Source organism: Rhea americana, unplaced genomic scaffold, assembly GCF_003343005.1.
Source record: "Rhea americana isolate MKP2758 unplaced genomic scaffold, rheAme1 scaffold_109, whole genome shotgun sequence".
Classification (NCBI taxonomy): domain Eukaryota; kingdom Metazoa; phylum Chordata; class Aves; order Rheiformes; family Rheidae; genus Rhea; species Rhea americana.
Genome location: NW_028185139.1, coordinates 2,956,615 through 2,977,872, shown reverse-complemented (window position 1 = coordinate 2,977,872; position 21,258 = coordinate 2,956,615). Strand labels below are relative to the sequence as shown.

The window sequence follows — 21,258 nt, the reverse complement described above, 5'->3', positions numbered from 1 at the left end:
GAAGGGAAAAACAGGCGTGAAAGGGAGAAGAGAGAAGCAGTTCAAACTTGTAGTGGAAAAAGCCTATTAATCAGGTTGTATTAAAAACCAAACACTCGCACTATTTATACAGAAGCAATTAGTCAGTGCTCATTAGGCAGTATTCACAGGATCTATTCCATGCCTTTTAGGAATATCATCATTTCACAAACTAAGAGCCTCTCAAAATTATCAGCGCATCCAAAAAACCTACCCCTCACCCCCACCTTGGTCTGATTCAGGGCAAGCCAGCACAAGTAATGCACCCTGGTCAAAAGCAGGACTCTAGAAATATCCTCCCTCCCCAATCCCATTGTTTTTAGCATCACTTGTTTAGTTACTTGGCAGGCAGAATGAGAGGGGAGAGGAGGGAAGCATTTACCTGCACTCTCCTGGGACTGTGCAAGAACCATGCTTGGGGCTACATCCCTGACGACAAATAGCTGTTAAAACAAAACAAGAAGAGTATCAACATGCTGCCTGCCTCCCGCATCTTCTAACTCATGGGAACATTTTAATCTCTAACTAGCACTGTAATCCTACTGAATCCAAGGTCTTAGCAAGTCTCTCACATCAAGTCTACTGAATAAAAACACCCAAAGGTAAGTGTTTCCCACAACAGCAAATAGATCAGCTAGCTTTAAAGAGGAATCACATCTAATACTGTTCAAAGAGTTGTTTCAATGGTAGGAAAGCCATCTCACTTTACAGAGCTGCAAGTCATTTCTAGTCTACAGATTTCCTTTCTCTGCATTTTGCAGTACTAGCCCGCTCTCCCTATCTTTCCATCTAATTCAGAGCAACTTTTAACTGCTCTGGATTTGCTTTTGAGCCATATCTCTGAACAGACAGGATATGAAGATGAGCATCTATTCAAATTACAAGTATACTCAGTCAGCAAGACATGCTGAGAGTCTTTTCCTCCCATTCAGAGTCCTGCTTTCTCCTTCTGAAATTACCTAGGAAATTGTCAGTCCCTAATAAGTGTGTTAAACACCAAGTCAGACAGAACAAATAGCTTGGGACTTTTCAACACCAAAGCCTTACTCTTGCCAGGTCAACTCTAAAACAAATCTCTCCTTCCTGCTTGTCTTGAAGTTCTGCACCAAAGGGGAAATCCTGCCATTGAAGTTAGCAGCAGAACTCCCACTGAAGTTAATGGGCTGGGTTCTCTTCCCAAGGGCAAAGATGTGGATAATCAGAGAAAGAACACATTTGGTAAGTCCCCAGTACTTGTTACATTCAGGCTTCGCCAAGTTTAAAACAAGGCTGAAACTAGTCTTCTCCTGGCCCTAGCTCTCTGTGTAAAAAGAGCTGCTTTAACAGCAGCGCTAGCATATCACCAAACTACAGTCTTGATATGAAGCATACTGTAGACTTGTCTCAGTCCCTCAGCCTATCCAAAATTGCTGATCATTTGCAATTCAAGCACTTGTCACAAACCTTTGTTGCATTCTGGTCCCATCCAGCCTTCCAAGCATGTTTTGTTGCCATTTTGGTCACAAGTATGGTGAGTGAAGAAGTCATCTCTTGGTCGACAAAACTTGTTGCAGCCAAAGCCATAGTAATGCTCTGCACAAGTCACACGAATCTGATACTCAAAGTGGGCAACTCCTGCATTGTGTTTCAAAGTCTGCCACTGACGGCTCGGATTGATCATGCCAGAGTGGGATGCCTTTTCAATAATGCGATCGGGATCTAGATGTGAGAAGAGACAGAGTTAGATCTTTATTTAGGTATCGTTCCCTTCCAGATCAAAGTTTTCTAGCTTCACAGACAAGACTGAGGCAGTCAATTGATTTTATTTAAGAGAGTAAGATAAAGCTGTCCTGGAACTACACACCATTAACTGAAACAGGTATACAGTAGAGCAAACCAAACAAGGCTTGAAGTCAAGATGGACCATTAAGTTACCGCCAGTTGTTTATCAATTTCTCAATATGAAGACATCCAGTAACAATCACATCTAGCAGTTAAAGAAAAACTGAGTTGCTTTTCCTCATACCTCCAGCAAATTGGTGCACAAAGCAATTTCTCCTGCAACTCAATTACTAGTACTGGTTTGTTTTTAAACTGGAGTATTTATGAAAATTTCATACAATAGCCTAATAAAGCAATCTCTACAAACTGGACATGGACAGTACGTTAAAAAAAAAATTTGCAGCCTTCTGCGATTCCAGTGCAAGCTCTGAATTGTCTTGAAAACGAACAGCTTTGGCATTCATTCAACATCAGTGATCTCACAAGGCTTTGGCTGAGAAATACTGTGGAAGTTCTCTTTTCAGATGTTAGCTTGCACTAAAAACTCAAGCTTACCGGAGCTCCAAGGAAGGAACTCAAATTACTGTGTATATTTGTTACAGATTCTCCTTCTCTCTATAGACGACTTCAAAGTTTAGACTTTGTACTTGACGTTTAGTTCCAGCAAATGTTCTCTGGCTTTTAGAGACCTGAACTGTCTAAATTATAGCTTGAAATAATATTTCACATTAGCGCAGAACATTGTATACATCTGTGGTATTTCACTTTGTAGTCCAGATCTTGTGACTTAAATGATCTGACACTGCCGTATGACCTGCTGCTAGCAAGCACTTGACTGCCGAGTGAAAGTTTATCATAAAACAGCCAAAATATCCTTGCAGACATAGTTGTGCGTGGGTTTAAGTGCCAGGCTACACTGTTCAGTCTATGAGAGCATAATCCAGAGACAGAAATTTTAGGCATCATTGGCAAACTGCCCTCCTGTGTTAGAAAGCAGCGTGTGAAGAACTAGCACATTCAAGTATTACAAATTAAAGAGTACTGATGTTCACTTGTTCTTCCAACAATTAAGAAGATTGAGGATTTCACATAAGGCAGAGTTGAAGACTAATGAAGCTGCCACATAGAGCTTATGAAAACACCTGGGCAGGTTTCTGTACAAAATACTTCTGAATGTATTGATAAGGACCTTCGCTTCTTATTTTTCAAAAGGAACATCTAAATAGGCTTCTCAAGCCTCAGCTATCTTATCAATTCTCTACTAGATCCTGCCTGCTTGTCTACAGTTTCAAAGACAGGTACACCACAGCACTTGCTGCGCTACAACAGAAGAGCGTCAATAAATATAGATTTTAAGCAGTTATAGGTATCCTCAGCTCAAGACTGCAGCGCTTACTAAGTGTTTACGGTGTGAAATTAAGGGCAGCAATTTCTTATTCACCTTCTGGTAGTTCTGGTTTTATGATGTTTTCCATTTCAATCAGTTTTTATTATTCATTGGCACTAAGACCCCAATCCCACATCTATGCCTAATATTTTCAAATGCATGTAGGCCTTTAATTTAAAACCCATTCACAAGTAATGTAGAGACCTAAGGACTTTTCCATACTGGTATATCCAGAACAATATCATGTCCTGTACTGTGCAGGTGTAAGATTCTCAGATCTCATCAACAAGATTACAGGCTAATTCTAAGAGGTACTTAGGCAGATGCATATCTATTTGTCCTGAATGGAGCTAGTCAAGCGATTATAGTTCCACTCATGCATGCTGGAGATGGCTTTGCTGCACTTGCCAAGATTACACCCTGATCTACAGCATAGCTGGAAAATGAATCCATTTCCCCAAATAGTAAGCCTGTGCATAAAGACATCCTGTTTCTTGTGAGTAAAATAACTCTATCCTTTTCTCCCATAAGCAGTAGGAGGGGAATGACATTCAACTTAGTTCTGTGACACCACCCCTGCCCCCAACATACAGAGTTGCTTTTATAAGGAGTCTTTTCCTGTTCTCCACTGGGAACATACCATTGACAGCCATTTCAGTTCTTGGCACCAGAAAAGCAAACATCTCAGAAAAAAGGATCTTTCGTCTCGTCTCTGCTCTACTGTTCTTCCCCGTTTGTCAGTTCATTGGGGAGCATGTCCCTGCTGCATGTGTATGACATCTCAACTCTAGCCACCAGCTCCTTTGGGCCCTTATCCACAGACTACTGAATTTACATAGAAACATCCTTATTAGTCTAGCAAATTTTATTTTGTTGAGGGCCCAATTGAAGATCAGCTGTGATTTCACTTTGGATCATGGCTAAAATACCTTTCATTTGATACAGCTGTTATAAAGCTGCTCACTATACACTTAAATCCAAGTAAGGACTCACAGACTTGTAAGATCTCTTTCCTTAGCCATCATCCACAGTTTTCACAATGAATTATTGGCATGTTCTTTCTTGCATAAAAATGTTTCCACCCCTCCCTATTCCCACCTGTCAGTGCACTTTCACAAGGGTGCTAACCCAGACTTCAGGGAAGGCATTGCAACAACTCTGCCATTCTTAGCCTGTAGCATGCAATCCCAAAGGAGAAGACTAGTTAAGTTCTTTTTCTATTAAAAAAAAAAAAAAAAAAAAAAAAGGAGGGACTAGGGAGGCTTGAGAGAAAGTAGTCTTCATAATTCCCTTGACATCATTTGACTCAGAATCCCATGAAGAGTCAGAGGAGACGTTAACCAATTAAGAATTGATGAAGTATAAGAGAGGCTTTCTCCATATTTTTTAATTTGCACTCTGCACTTAGATGCCTCAGAATTTGTTGGTTTCATTTGTTTTTTGGTGGCTAAACTTCAAAGCAATTAGACACAAAGAAAATTAGCTATTTTGAGTACCCACCTTTTCAGAGGTCCAATTTTCAGAAATTATAATTGCCTGGCATTAAGAAGCAAACCAAAAAAGCCTGGACTCCTCTAAGCAGTTTGGGTGGCCACAAGCACCTTTTTGAAAGTCTTTGCTTTATACAACTTCCATTGGCTGTGGCTTGGTTTACACGGTGCTGAAGCCTCTTATGCCTGACTGGAATTCACATGCAACTGATACTAGTCATTTACAATAGCTCTTTGACATACTTTGAGATGCAATGTCAGCTCCATTAGCTTTATGTATGAAGCGACAGTAGCAAGATGGAATCTAGACAAGAACCGAGGTAAGAAAACCATTTAAGTTGAATCTTGGCTCCAACAAAGCATGATTCTCATCAGCTTCATCAGGGCCAGCATTTAACTGCAAGCCACTCTTGGAAGTCAGACAAGAAAGAGCGTGTGGTAAAGGGAACGTAGGAGGAGTGGAATGTAGAGGGGGGGAGGAAGCATCCACTCAAGGATCTCCCTATGACAGGATTGATCAGAAGGATGCTACAGCTATTGCAAAATACGTAAGGCCTACCAAACTCACTGTTTTTTAAAAGAGCTCTCACACAGAATCTTCACAGTTCAGCTGTAACTAGGGAGAAAGAAAATCTTGTAGACATCTAAAAATACTCGTTTTATCTTATGACAATTGTTTAGCTATAGTTTAACTAGCTTTTCAACACTTAATTTTTTAGCTATAGGAAATCTACTCTAAGTGATACAGTACAAAGAAAATGGTTTGTGCAGTGCAGTGATTGAAGTGATCTATAGATGGATATGCGACAGCAAAGCTAGCGCAGGAATGTAAATCAGGAACATATGCAAGGCTATGTCTGCACTTGGACAAATGCACTGCTGAGAAATGAGGCTGTTTTGTCTGAAGACAATTGTACATCCAGAACATGAAAGCAAAGAAAAGGTTCATTGTGTAGCTTTGGAAATGCAGTTGTTTCATGAAAAAAGATGAGCTCTAATAATAGTAAACGTGGCAGAGACCCAGCTTAAAAAAAAAAAAAAAAAAAAAACTTAGATTCTACTGTAAACAAGACCTTCATTTTGAATGCTGGCATCTTCCATTTATAATGCAACTCTGCTGCCATAGCAATCTATTTTCTGTTCCTTGATAAAACAGATATAATCAAAATCCAAGAMATTTTCTAAGCCCTCCTCCATTACTGACGCTGGTGTAAGGCTTAAAAGGACGTGTACTGCAACAGCGTTGGACACGACGGGTTGTAAAGCAAATTATGAATATCACTCCCGATTCACATTAATCATTTACAATGGAGTCTCCCTTCTGGAATTAATAGGAAATCCCATATACATTAAAAAAGCAGATCTGTACAGAATGGCCCCCAGACCCAAAGTGCAGTTTCCAAACAGTCTAGTGTTCACCAATTAAAGGTGAACATAAACCCACAGCACTGTGTGCATATCTGCAAGGCCTTTCTTCTGCAAACTGTAAAGCAAATTTTAGTACTCTGCAGCTGTCACCCAGCACTCCAAAGAGGACTCTACTAAGCTGTTAGAACATCTGTGGAAGGTGGGCCAGTGATGCCTTTGCTTCCATAATGGAAGCAAAAAGACTTGTATCAAAGGTTTATGATTTCAGATTCATACTTTCTGCTGCAGCTTTCCCCCCACACACTATTAAACCTTTAGCTTGAGAATAGAGGTAATTTTGCCCACCTACTGCAGTGTCAGTAGGCTATAGGTAGAACAGCTGATATGCCAGACTGTATGGCTACCTTTAGCCAACAGAAAAAGCTCAGTAGAAAGTTTCTGAAACCAACCAGACATTCCAGGCAAAAGATCTCACTCTTTATTTCCAGCCAACTCTACCAGGTAGTATCCATTAAATATTTTTCAGCCCCTGAATACAAAACCCTATATATCCAAGGAATCCTATAACCCCCAAGGAAGAGCTGAWAATCATTCCCATTTCTCATCTATGGTCATTAGATGAATGGCTGTACCAAGTTTTAATCGCACAGTGCCTTCTCCTTGCCCCTCAAATAAGCAGCATATGCATTCAGTTCAGTTTTGTAAAGCACACAACTTAAAAAAGGTCCTAAGTCAATAGGATTTAGGCTTCTGAATATCATTCTAAAAAACTAAAGACACCCCACAAAACAAAACAAACCACTCCCTCCCACAAGCTGGGCATTTTTCTCCCCAAGGAGAAGGAAGGATCCTTAGGTATATAAGCCAGCAAGCTACTCAACTTCTCCATGCAACAGGAGAGAGGCAGGCTACTGTGAAGCCTGGAGTTGTTTCTCAAAACCAAGGGTGGCAGAGCTTTCCCCTCTTCTCTCCAGAATGGGCTGTTCAGTGCAGGCTGGGTAGACTACTGAAATAAACTGGGAGGACACTGACACCATCTCCATTTTGATCTCCTCATCCCCAGACTGGATCCTTGTTACAGAAAGTCACCCATGCTTCAAGGACAGATATTGTTTCCTGATAGTCTTTCAGTAGACAGGAAGTCAAGGAGTTTGAGCTAAGTAAATCGGGAAAAAAAAAAAAAAAAAAAACAATACTTACTAGTAGAGTTATCATTGTAATCCCATGCCTCAACAAGCAACGTGTAGGATCTCTGCAAAAGAGAAATATGAGAGTTTCAAGAGCCAGAACATAAACTTAAAAAAAAAATTAATACAATTCTAATTTGAGAAATTCCTAGCCTCTGCCCTAGAACTGCATACTTAAAAACACAAATAGGTAATAGATTATACCTGAGACAAACATTATCTTCTTGTAGCCCCTTAAGCTACCTTATCCAGTCTGACTTAACAGAGACCTTTCACCTTGGATTGCTCATCTTTGTCATCATTAATGCATCTTATGTACTTAACTAGGAAGCACAGCCTTTGACACTATGCTATAACCAGAATTGAACTTATTTAGAAGAACTGTGCACGTGAGAACAAGGGCATGAAAGAAAGCACCAAAATAACATAGAGTAAGAAAAAGAAGCCACCCTCCCAAATCAAGAACCGCTTCAAAAGAATTTTAGTTACAAAAAAACTAGTCTTGGAGCTCCCCTCCCCCAAGCATCCTGAAAGCAAGAAGTGTTGCTAAGATTACTCTGCTCTGCCTTGACAGCGCAATCTCTAGGGCTTTTGCCTTTCAGCACCCCCTTTGAAAGCTTTGTCTGCACGAGGGCCATCGCTGCTCCCACAAGTATCAGGTAACTCAGAGAAGAACTGATGGGTCTGGGAAGGGGGTGGGCCGAGAGACAGGCACGGTAAAACAAAGGCTGAGATCAAGCTACCTAGAGGAGTAGGGAAAAGGAAGAGGCACTATCCACCCTGTGTCACATTTACCGACACGCTAGTCTGCCAATGAGCTCTCTAGCACTCCAGTAATAATAATCATAAGCATAAACTAACCAAAGTGACTCTGCAGGTTGGAAAGATGCCAGCTATCACATCTAAGCCACCTTTATCTTCAATCCTGACCTGAGAACAAGAGCCATTAAAAAGTCTTCCCCTCCTCCATCTCTAGTCCGGTATGTTACAATCTAGCCTGTATCCTTCAAAACTGCTATTTAACCAGCCATTTGCAAACGTACAGAATGATTCAGAAGAGATCAAAAGAAAAAACAAACAAACAAAAAAATACTGTTTAGTAAGTGAATTAATAAAGTTATAGTAAAGGCTATAAATGCAGTAATAAGCGTAACATCTTTATGGTGATGAGTACAATTGAACAAATAAAACCTCTCTCTGTGGAAGACTTCTAATGCTTTGCCATAGAAGCTGTTCATCATTAAATTTACTTCTCCTTAATCATATCTGCACTCCATGGCAACCTATTCAGTTGTGGCATGCAAACTTAACATCTTCCTGTAACAGAAAGAAAAATGCAGCTTTGTTTTGAGTAAGCTGATGCAAGGTGCAAGTGTAAGATAGACTTCCAAATAAAAAAAAWAWATATATATAAATATAAATAAATAAAAAACCCACACTCAAACAAAGACTCTTTTCTCACGACTGGACACAGCATGTAGCCTCTGAAGGAAAATAAGGAAAACCTAGTTTGTGATGGACACCAGCTTGGAATACAGCCTAAATATGTTTCATATTCAAAGCAGGCTAGGATTCCATTTTGTTCACTGATAACTGTGGGAAAATGCTTCAAAAAGTAAGCAAAGCTRGGCAAGTCGAGACATGTGCCCAAACTTTTATGCAAGGACTCCATCAGCCCAAACCATTTTTGGTTAATAYTTCATGAAAGTTGCATGTTATTTGTTACTACTCTAGAACCAGTCTTACAACTTGGAAGAGGGAGAAATAAAAGTCCCCCGCCCAGGCAGCACAGGAATGATCATTCAAAAAAAACAAGAAAAAACAAAACAAAACAAAAAAAAACAGATTTTTAGAAGTCCTTACATAAGTCAGAAATAAATAATAATAAAAAAAACACACAACCCCCCCCAAAAAAAAACACAACAAAAATATTCAGAATATAGCTCCTGAGCCATATTACAAATACATACTGCACTATTTTAGGTGCTTCCTCCCTGGTGTAATTACAAACATTGAGAAGCACAACATGTTACTGCAAGTTTGGAAAAAAAAAAAAACACTATGATATAGAGAATGAATTATGGCAACTAGCACTGCTTCCAATAAAGTTAAGGATGTTTTCTTTTCAGCCTTGCATAATTGTTTGGGAAGATATTTTGTCTAAACTCATAGCAACAGTTCCTGGTTGGTTCTCAAGACTGTTTACTAACACACCTAGCCCTTAAGGAAAGGAAAGGCGAAATCCTTGCTTTAAGTGCTACTGCTGCTAGATACTTGTGTGACCACTTCCCARCTCCACACAGGCGTTTATGGAAAGATGACACTTCTGCTTAACAGGATGGAAACAAAAAGGAGGGGGGGGGGAAATGGGCAAACAGACCTGGTTTTCACATACCTGTAACTCTCCCCCCATCTGAATATTTTAGATGAAAAGTCCCTGTCCTGAGAAATGATGATAAAAGAATGGTAGTTTAAACTCTCAGCTCTACCCTTCTCAGTATGGGGCAAAAAAAAGGACAAGACTTGGTACTCAAGAAGATGAGACACTTCTAAACGCAGGAGGTGGACACAAGCCCGTAACAGGACTGAGCCCCCCTCAACAATCTGACACTCACATACCTCTACCCAATTCCCCCCCACACCTCCTCCCCCAAAATAAAGTAGTTCTGTGCAAAGACTGCACTGTTCAGGTTTTTTTAAAAAAAAAAATGCACATCATCCCCCACTCTATAGATCAACAATTAAGATATCTCAGGAATGACTACTTCTAGCATGGAGGTTTAAGCTTTCCCATGCCCACAGCTGACCTCTGCCCATCTTTGAATAAATACATATCCAGACACAAGAATTCCACATCACGCACCTTATTCCATCAAAGCAACATCCTAGGCAACAAGGCAGCAGTGAACTTTCCAGAGTCGCACCCAATTAGCCACTGTAAACCTGATCTTCACCAGAAGGCAAGGATTCTGGCTGAGAGGAAAAGTGGCTTGAAATATATATAGGAAACTAGCACAGCTTGCAGAGTGTGCACAGCCTGACCAGCTCAGAAAACTGAAAGTCGAAGTCAAATTTAAGTAAAAATCCTATGAGTGAAGCTGTGAAAGGATAGAAATGGCTGAGTTACACTCCTCCCTCCCCCCCCCCCAAAAAAAAAAAAAAAAAATCAAAATCCACCAAACCTGCATGCAAGAGCTATTTTCCTCAGTGTCAAACCACCACGGTTCAGTCTTGATCCATTGATAATACTACTCAGGAAGGACTTTGAAGACCCTGAAATCCATACCTTTTAAGTGTCTGCGAGGGCAATGCAACCTCTTTTCTAAGTTATTAAATGAAATACTAGCAGGTCCAGGTAAGCAGAAGGTATTCAAAGCTCTCAGCTTAATTACCTTCTTCCTTCCTTTCATCCAGGTATCCACTCAGAAAAGGTGTTTTCATACTTCGGCTTCTATAAACATTCTGAGATTCAGTGGGACAGAGCAAGATTGAAACTTCAGGCTTACTAGCGAAAAGACAGCCTTCTTTGGGAACAAGGCTACAACTAATCACACCTCTTGCCTGCTGTCCTTGTGGTTAAGCCATGCAAGAGCTTTGATAAGCATGTGAAACCATGACTAGACAAATGCAGTGGGAAGTTTGATTGTAAATGTTGCGCCTGCTTTTCCTCCAYCAAACAAGGAAATCAGGTTAGAGCATAAGGTGAATGTTGCTGGGCTTGCCAGCACACGTAGTTGTGAAGACCAGTCTTGGAATGGTCCTTGCACCCTACCTGGATCTTAGGGAAGAAGCCTGGAGCCTGGCACATTGTCACAGCCAGCCACAGAGGAGCGCACAGCAAATATGGCAAGAGCTGCAGCAATCCCTCCTCCCTTTTGCTAGAAGGGTGTGAGACAGGGAAGAGAGAAACTAAGGAGCATTTCAAAGTGCCCACAGGGCCAGGAARGAGGACATCTCTGAGCAGACATACTAGTCACAAAACCACTTCCTCTGAAAGTCAGCAGGGCTCTCGCTGGATACCCATGTTGCCATATGACAAGTCACGATGATGCTACACAGACACCATCAGAATGTCATGCCATGGGCAGCCTGAGAACTTTGACTTTGTCAACAGAATAATTTTTCGAAAGAGTTGAGGACAAATGGTTCATCATGCAGAGAGATATGAATATATTTGGGAAAAGAAGGGAAATAACATAATCCTTACACCCCTTTGTTGAAGGCAGCATAATCAGTAAGCTCCTCTTTAGGCCCACTTACATAAGGAAACAGCCTATAAAGCTTTTACTCTCTTAACTCTGCCTATATAAACGACGTCTAAGCTGTAGCCATTTCATGCCTCCATGGCCAAGAGCTAGACTGAACCTCAGCAGACAACTTGGCCAAGAGCCTCATCAGAAGAAGCCTACAAGAAAAACACAGCACACTGTTCCTTCAGCCTGCCTTTTGAGCAGCTCCTTCACTGCTGCTAGTGCTGATAAACACTTCATTACCACATAAAGAAGAGGATGTGAAAACAATCGTTAACTCTATTAGCAGCTTCCAGGAGAAACTCCTTCCCTTTTCTACAGCACAAGCCAAGCCAGTAACTGAAGTCAAGACCTTCTCTGTGATGCAGCTGCCACCCTCCTGCCAGATGATGAAGGACACAAAAGTACCACTATCCAAACTACGCGTACGCTTAAGCATCCAGTAAATCAGGCTGATCTCCAATCTGGCAAGCCTACTGGAATAATGAGCATCCTGTGAATACATGATGTGCTGAAGCTGCCATTGTGTGAAGTAAGTCCATGGTTTGTCTGGAGCCGAGCAATGCTGAGTCTACTGCTGCTTCCTGTTGCTTGTCCTGTATTAGCAGTATTTTTGGATAGGCCCCATTATGTTCCGTAATCCTCACTGCAGTCAGTACGGCCACACTATTGTTCTTGGTTAACATTAGCAGTCAATGCCTCTGTCTGGGTGGCCAGACTACAATGTATTCTAATCACAGAACTAGCATGTGTTAATCAAACAATGTACTGGGATAGAGCGGGGAGACTTGCGGTCCTTTTTCTTCTTTTAAAGAAAGCACTGCTTCTCAACTTTTTCTTTTCTTTCTTTTTTTTTTTTTTTTTTTTTTAAGAAAAAACAAATGATTTTAAAGTCATCTCAGCTACTGAGGTGCATAGTATTACAATAGCATTTTAATCAGTGCCTTATCTAGTTACAAAGTTATTTTCTCACGAAACCCCAGTTGTCAGCAAAGACTCACAGGTAGGCCAAGATGTCAATGGTTGCTTTCAACCTTCCCCAACAAGCAGATTACCTGCTCTTATCACTCCCCCTACCTGTTTAAAGCATCCCACTGATAATTAAATGCACCAGTTACAAAAGGGTGGCAAGGTTAATAGAGAGAATACCTAGTAGCCAGCCAAGCAAAACAGTCAGGTTCACATAGAGCAAGCCTGAACAAGAAGCCTTTCTACTTATTTACCTATGTGCAGAAGAACTGGGTTGTGCTGGTAAAGGACTCTGGATGTTTGACCATTTAGAAACCACTTTTACCACTTCTATCCACATCTTACAGTTTCTTCTGAATACTAGAACAGTAATGAGTACAATTTATGCTGTAGAACAGCGACCACAGAACCATGAGGTCCACAGAGTAACAAGAAATGAATGTGGGGAAAAAAAAAAACTTCTAATGTTGACATATATAAGATTTCCCAGTTACAATAATTATTAGAAATGTCTCAATTCACATAAAAGACCTCTACCCATCAGCAGAAATACAAAGTCAAGGTTGGTTTGTTTTTTCAAAGCCAATCCTGTCTTTATTTTTTACATATAAAGAAACACTTTCAGGAACTGCAGGTCTTTGCATATACTGCAGGGCATCAGACTTACAGACTGAAGTTGGAATAAATGCCATGCATTAGAGAGCAAGCCTCCAGGTGCTGCACATCATCTCATTTAATTGCTAAGCCATCACCTTTACTAGCTACACAACCACTTTACTTCAAATCTAGTCTTCAGTCCACAACAAAGCAGCAAGTTTCCTCATGTTAACTAGAAATTTAAACATAAAGTACTGATTTTATACAATTCGTTTTAGACATGCTGACTTCCAGCTGCATAAACAAGCTGACARTGCTGGATGTATGTACTCTGAGAAAGTTTAGGAATGAGCTTCAATGAACAATGCCAGGCCCAATCCAGCTGCCATTGAAGTTAAACTGGAGCAGGCCTTTTTTAAAATTCTGGGAGCAGGCAGGATGAGGATTTATTTTTAGATGTATTATGGTAATACAGTCAAATGGATTTACCAGGAAGATGAAGTTCTAAAATGTCTGGAACAGAAATGACTCTTTAGAACATGTTGGTAAGAAGTCCAAAACCTCTGAATGGATGCACCAATTCTCTGCAGTTCTGGGAAAAATAGCAGTCTTGTGCATGCTAATTATGCTCCAGATGTCATTTGATACTCTCAGCTCCATTTTGGATAATAATTGTAGGTGAAATACTGCACTTCAAGTGTTGAGGATTTATTCTTAAATTATTAATCAACAATAAGCATCATAGTGAGAATACTACTTAATTGATAGGTGTTTTGTTATCATAAAGATTTTCTCTGATTTGCCCATGAGCCAAGATGATTTATCAGGCATTTTTCAAGAGTAGATAGCTTTAAGAATATCTAGCATGTGGTACTGCAAGTTAACTGTAGGAAGAAAAGAAAATAAAGTAAAAACCTGAATAAATTCATGATTGCAACCTACTGCTAAAAAACAAAAACCCCAACACAGAAGGACACACAGCTTAAATTGAAAAGGCTGTTACTATAAAGTCAGTTACAGATTAGTATTTTGGAAGACTTTTGTCAAGACGGGAAAAAAAGTTCACACACAGCTTAAAAACACTAAAGCTGTTTCACTATCTTTTTCCAGCCAGAAAAAACAATGCCGACCCAGAGAATGTCTTTTTACATCTTCAACCACCAGTAGCAGTAAGATTTGTCATTAAAGAAAAGGCTAACTGGTTGTTTTGTATTTTAAAGTAAGGTTAAAATAAGATGTTCTAAACTTTTTAAATCATGTTCTATAGTAAGGCCATTTAGACACTGGAAGGTTTTTTCCACCTCAGTTTCCTAGTGGGTTGGTGCAATTGGCCTCAATATTAAATAATTACAAGGATCATAATTTCAGGATAAACAAGCTGTTTGAAATTGGAGCTATGCATACCAAAGAAATTGCCAACTTTGACCTGCTTCTTTACTCACAGTCCCACCAAACCCCAAAAGATCTTCCCTTACCTAAAAGCAAAGTTTAGTACTAAAGTTCTGCTTAATTAATTCATGCACTGCTCCCTCAAGGTACTGTATATATCACACTTGGGATGTTGTTTGATTCAAGAATGGCAAAAGATTTATGTCAGAATAGTCTCTACCCTGAAACAAAACTTGTTGAGACAGACTGACTTGTTCCATACTTTTCTGTATGGCCTCATAAGCCAAATTTGTCCACCAAGAAAGTCACTAATGTCTCAAAATGAATGTGCAAATAAGGTCTGTGGCGTGTGTGTGTGTGTGTATGTATGTGTAGCGTGTGTGTGTGTGCATGTATGTGTAATTTACTGTATTCTTGCTAGCTACTGCAGGGGCAGCTTTTTAGATGCACTCTATTTCCTTTATGCTGTCCTACTGCTGTTTCCTAGCAACTTATTCAAACCTCCAATCACTTAAATGAATTTACAGCCCACCATCTCCACATCCATTACTCACAGGGACACATATCAAAACTGACAACAGCGAATTGCATGCGTTATTAATAAGACTCCAGCAAYACAAGTCTACATTACAACTACAAACCAAACCTAACAGCGTGCTTAAAACACACCATTTTCTTTTCTTCCTCCTTTGCTTGATGAATAAAGACCTTTAATGACACATAACTATTTTTTACAAAAGGCGTAAGGGAGCAGCTTGGCATAGGAAGAAATTTTTTTTAAGTAGTCAAAGCAACAAGATTTCTTAGTGTTACTGACTCAAACCGGAATGTCCGAGAGAAGTCTCCCTTGGACAGCAGAACACAAATGCTACATATTCAGAGATTAACATGAATTTGAGTACAACATGATTAATATTTCAGTCTAGCTCCTATTACCTTTACTGTAAATCTCAGTTGGATGTATTCAAAGAGAGAGTCATAGTTAGACAAATTTACAAAGGTGAAGTCGGTTCCAAGCTTTTCTAAAGTCAACAGTATTCACTGAAAAGAAATTCTTTCAAGTGCTAAAATTTCAGTATAAGATTTGAATTGGCTAATTAAGTTCACCTCTTTATCTTCAGAACTTTCAGAACTCACAAAATCATTTGTGTACCCAGTTTTAGCACAAATAAGAGCTTTGCCACATTAAACATTCTTTTGTTCAAATGCTATTTGAAAGTCACAATGGCTAGCATAAAAGCCATATCCTATGGTAGTTGAAGCTGGGAAGCAGGCTGGATAATTGTGAACAGACAGTCATTACAATCTCCACAAGTGCATCTACTACATGGGAATATGCAAAAGTTTATTCCAAAAATTTCAGATGTAGTATCCAGAGCTCTAAAATTGTTTTATGCATTTCAAAGAGTGTGCTAGAGGTTTGCTGCCCCTCAAGGATTCCAGTGCTCAATTAGATTCAGCAGGACAATGGAAGTATTTCTTTTGCAAAAAAATGCAAGGAAGCTTAAGAAACTTCTTCCAGGATTCCCCCAGCCACCAGCCCTCCCTTTACGCACAGATTTCCCTTCCCACCCCTAAGACAGGGGTTGTTAGAAGGCACTTAGCTGTCACATCATTTTATATAAATACGTATTTATATAAATATGCACATCTATGTGTATATATATATATATATATATACACACACACACACACACACACAGACACCCCACATGCATATATAATCTGAATTTATACACACACACATTCAGATTCCTGGCAGATGAACGATTAGGGGCAGGGGGGTGTTTTGTTAGAAAAGAAAACAAAATAGAATGAAAACACCTTTGATGAACCTGACTTTTAGGGGGCGGGGGGGGGCAGGGGAAAAAAGTCAAAACCTGCAACACAAGCATTACAGCCACTGGCAGAGCTTCAAATACCTCAGATTTTTACAAAACCCTTTATCCCTTTGATAGTATATTTGATAACAGTTTTATCTCATTTCATGCTTAAAAAAATAAAAGAGAGAAAGACAGGAGTTACACTTCCAACAGGGGATACTTCTGTTAACTCTGCTATTGTACTTTGTAATACTATCTCCTTAAAACACCGACTTGATTTCACCCTTCTGCCTCGCCAGCCTTCAATACTTCCGAAGTCACAACTGACGGAGGAGGCAGGTAGGAGGCAGCACAGGACACTTCAAGAGCACACAGCTGCCTGCAGCCCTCAGCTGTAAGACTATTAAGTGGGTGTATACACTGGAAAAAGAACGCTTTTGGGGTAGGCTTCCCCCACCCCTGCCAAAGTCAAGGCCCTCCCAGCAAACAGTCCTTATCTGACTAGGATGGGCCAAGCTTTGAAGGGAGTGGAAAATCTACACATGCTTCAACCTTGCCAGCAGTGATAGAGATAGAGGAGAGGAAACAAGACTCACCCCTCCCCTGCCTGCATATAAGAGCCTTCCTCCCCTCACAAAAATGACCTTAGGCATCTAGGTTAGGATGACTGGATTTTCAAAACTGCCGAGTATCAACATATCCCAAGGCAGTCACTGGGGAACTGTGTGCTCAGCGCCTTTGGAGAATGGGAGGGAGGAAAACAGCTTTGGTTTCCTAGGTGATCGCTAAATACAAGTTTTAGGAACATAGATTTGGGGGCTTCCAGCTTTTATACCAGAGCATCCCAAAAACCAGCACTAGAGATGTATTATTTTATGTGCAAGAAGTCCCCAGATCAGTCATCCTCAGTTTTTGCTTGCCTGTCAGCAATACTGCTGAGCACAAAGTCCTAGCATCCAAGGCCATAGTGGTGGCAGTCTACATCCGCAAATCCTATGGCTCTGATGCCTACACATGTGGGTTGCCATCCTAGGTGAAGCCTGTTTCAGAAAAATGGCCTTCAGGTTCCACGCAGCAAGTACAAGCCTCCTCTGCTGAGCAAACTGCGTGGAAGCATCACCCCTCCTGGGCTCCCAGATGAAACGATGAGCATTGCAGTCCAAGGCAGCGCACTTGTTATCAACAGCGAGGCAGGCTTCAGCTGGGGACACGGTTACCAGTCCTGCATCTCCTCACTTTGCAAGCCTGACCAGCGTTTGCCAGTGGGAACAACCCTGGGAGACCGCCTAGCAGAGGAACCCCCCTCCTGAGCTGYGAAGCCTTGCAAGCAAGGAGAGGGGAGCCAGCTCTACTGACCACAGAGCCAAGCAGCCATGACAGAGYATCAGGGGCAGCAGTGGGTGAAAAGGACCAAAAGCTAAACCATTTCTCCCCCTTCTGTCTTTAGCTCCTGGAGTCTGCAAGTATATCAAAACATCAAGACTCTCAGTGAAGCTGGCAGCTAGTTCATCAAGAACAGCAACAGCAGCTCCGATCAAGACCAGGCACTGCAATGAGACTTCCCCCAAGGGAAGCAGAAAGCCTTCCCAAACACTTCAGGGACGGAGGCCAGCTATGACACACCCTTTTCACACGGGATCCCTCCCCAGCCCCTAGCCCACTGCTCTTTTGGCTTATGCCCAAGACTTCAGCGACTTAAAAAAAAAATAATAAAATAAATAAATAATAAAAAAAAATCTGACCTTCTAAGTCTCAAGAGACTTATTCATGCTGTGAAGTGCAGAGATACTGGGTTTGCTTTCCTGACCCATTTAGATCTCCCTCACGGCACATCTGACTTTTGAATTTAACAGGCTATGCACTGTGAGCTCCAGGGAGAACAAAAACACCACCACATTTTACTCCTTTCTGGGCTATGGATTCCCAGCCCCCTTGCCAAAATGCCTGTTCCCTCCTCAAGCCTGGTTCCTCTCCACCCTAGCGAGCAGCTAGAGCTCAGCTCACTAGAAGCATCTCAGACATAGCACCATCCAAAGGGAGAGCCAGGGCAGGCCACTCACTCACCGGCCAGGCGAAACTGAAAGGGATGACAATCCGGTTCTTTTCATTATTCCGGTTGTATTTTAAATTGAAGGTATTTCCTCCAATGACAGGAGTGGATTTGGTTCCAAAGCTGCAAGGGCCACCAGCAGTGACCCGGGATTGATACTCCTTCAGGCAAACTTTAAAATAGGTGTCACACTCGTCTCTGGTGCATTTTCTGTCTCCTGGGTTCCGGGTGCCATCACAGCAGTTTCCATTTTGCAGTTCTCCATTCACATTTTGCATGGATAAGATCTCCAACTCAAACTGTCCTGATGCTAGAGTCACCTGTCAATCCCAAGAAAGAACCAAAGGGGAAAAAAAAAGAAAAAGAGAGAAACAAGAAACACAGTTACCATGTTTAGTTTTCCAAATACAATCTATAACAAGTCTGAAGACAGGAGAAAGTCATTTTAGAAACAACTTGTTTTCAACAAGCAAGAGAGAAGAAGAAAAAAAAAGTACAAGATCACCTTTCCCCTATCAGCCATCTATGAGAAAGGCTCTTAAAATCTCACAACTAAGTACTTTCATTAACACTGCATAAGAACTTGAAGTAGCAACTCTAAAAAAACCAGTGAGGGGTAAGGGCAGAAGGGGTTTCTAAGTCCTTAGGAAACAAAACTAAAACAAACCAAGGGTGCATACTATGAGGGCACAACCAACAACATGATGTAGCCGAAGTACCCAGGGAAGGCAAGCCCTGTGCTTTCTTGTAGGTGCAGCTGAGACAAGGCGAAAAGGCAGCCCTCCAAGGCTGCCCAGCTCAGATCCAAACCTTGCCCATTAGTAACCCGAGGATTGCTGCAATTAACCCTGGTTTAAAAAAAAAAAAAAAAAAAAAAAAAAATCGAAAAGAAGCGATTTGCACCAATTACATTTTTTCCATCTTGCTGCAGGGAGTACTTTTGCGTTTCGTATCTCTGCAGAAAAGTTTGGAGCTGTAACTCTGCTCTTGCTGGAGAAGCCGTGCAAAAGCGCCTTTTGCACCACGGTAGGTTTTCGTTCTTAAGGAACCTACAGCAACCACTGCAGGAGCCGCGTTGCACAGAAAAAGCAGCGAAACCCCCGCGACCCGCTCTGCGCAGCGCAACCAACGAAGCGCTTAAGCCTCGCTAAAGTTTGGGGGCTTTCCTCCCTTTCTCGCCCGGCCGCGGAGCGGGCGCGCTGCCCAGCTACGTACCTTTGCCCGCAGCCCCAGCAGGGCCAGGAGGAGGGCGAGGGAGCCCGGCGCCGCGGCCGCCCGCCGGGGCGCACGCATGCCGCCGCCGCCGCGCTGCCTGCAGGCCGCCGCCGCCGCTCCGCTCCGCGCCGAGGACGAGCCGGGAGGGCGGGAGAGAAGAAGAGGAGGAGGAGGAGGCGCCGCTGCTGCCCGCCGCCGCCCCGCTCTAATATACCGCGCCGGCCGCGGCGCGCACCCGCGCCGAACAACGCCGCTTTTCAAGCGCTTTTCAATAGCGCCCCGGTCTTCAATGCAAAGCAGTCCGGCCTCCTTTTATTCTCCTTATTCTCTCGCCTCCCTCTTTTCTTTCTCTTTTCTTTTCTTGGCTTTTTTTTTATTATTATTATTGCGATTATTATCCCGATCCTTTTATTTCTTTCAGCTCGCCGGCCCCGCGCGGTGGAGGCGCGGCGCGCCTCCCGCCCCCCCAGACACACACACACACACGCGCACACACACGCACATGCAGCGCACACACCGCCCGGGAGCCGGCCGCCCGTCTGGGAGCCCCGCCGCCGCACGGCTTCATCTAGCCCACGGCGGCAGGCGGGGAGGCCGCCCGCCCGCGCATGCGCCTATCCATATGCATGAGCGGGGGCCGGCGGCGGCGGCGGCGGAGAGGGAGGAGGGAGGGGAAAGGCTGGAGCAGAGGAAGGCAGGTACCGGGAGGAGAGGGGGAGGAGGAGAAGGAGGCTAGCGGGCCGCGGGCGAGAGCGAGCCGCGGGCGGCGGCTGCTCCTCTTGCGGGGACGGCGGCAGAGCGCGGCGGCGGCCGCCGCGGGGTCGGCCCTCCCCGTCTCCCTCGGGAAGCCCCGCTCCGCAGGTGCCTCCCGGGCCACCTGGCGGGGGCCGGGCGGCGGCGGAGCTGCCCGCGGGGGCTGCAGGGCCCGGCCCGGCGCGGCGCTGCCGGCAGCAGAGGGTTTTCCCGCCCGCCGCTGTCGTCTGCGCTACGGAGAGGAGCGGCTCCCTCCTCGGGGGCGAAGCGGGAGCCGCAGCCCCGCTACCGGTTGCTCAAGGGGAGAAGCAACCGCTGCGGCCGCTTCTGTAACGGTTACCTTCACGGCTCGCAGCGGCGCGCGCCACCTGAGCCCTCCCAGGTGACCGTTGCCCCCCCCAGCCGTTGGCCCCCGCTGGCCGTTACCCCTTCAGCCGTTGCCCCCCCTCAGCCGTTGGCTCCCGCTGACCGTTACCCCTTCAGCCGTTGCCCCCCCCAGCCGTTGGCCCCCGCTGACCGTTACCCCCCCAGCCGTTGGCCCCCGCTGACCGTTACCCCCTCAGCCGTTGGCCCCCGCTGACCGTTATCCCCCCAGCCGTTGGCCCCTCGCGCGGCCGTTAGCCCCCGCTGTTCCCGCCTGCTCCCCCCGCCCCGCCCCGGCACAGGCGGCGGTTCCGCGCGGCCGGACCCGGGCTTCCGCGCCCGAGGGGGCTCCGAGCGGCGGCGGCGCTGCCCGGCGGGTACGCGGCCTCGCCGGCTGCCGTGGGACTGTGCTCGCCCCCGTCGCGCGGGGGCGGCGGCGCCTCCGGCAGACGCCGCTGGGGACAGCGCGGCTCGCCGAGCTGGCAGCGCGGCAGGTGGGCGCCTCTTGTGCGGGACGCTCGGGGCTGCGGAGGCGCTGGTGGTTCCCGAGCGGAGCCCGGCCGTCGGTGGGACTCCTTGCCGCAGGGTGGGGGGACATCTCAGGGTGGGCACCCAGCGCGGCTGCCGGAGGAAGAGCT

At 43.9% G+C, this 21,258-nt stretch overlaps 1 protein-coding gene across 1 annotated transcript in view; it reads right to left on the bottom strand.

The window, feature by feature from the left end:
- The window catches only part of JAG1 (jagged canonical Notch ligand 1), a 36,793-nt gene extending 16,739 nt beyond the window's left edge, over window positions 1-20,054 (bottom strand). The window contains exons 1-5 of the mRNA XM_085311962.1: window positions 19,505-20,054; window positions 18,304-18,609; window positions 7,225-7,276; window positions 1,462-1,716; window positions 401-461 (exon numbers count right to left, since the gene is read on the bottom strand). Of these exons, the coding sequence (XP_085168088.1) occupies window positions 401-461; window positions 1,462-1,716; window positions 7,225-7,276; window positions 18,304-18,609; window positions 19,505-19,582 (752 nt within the window). The 5' untranslated portion in view covers window positions 19,583-20,054. The remainder of the gene's footprint in view (window positions 1-400; window positions 462-1,461; window positions 1,717-7,224; window positions 7,277-18,303; window positions 18,610-19,504) is intronic.
- Window positions 20,055-21,258: the final 1,204 nt, after the last annotated feature.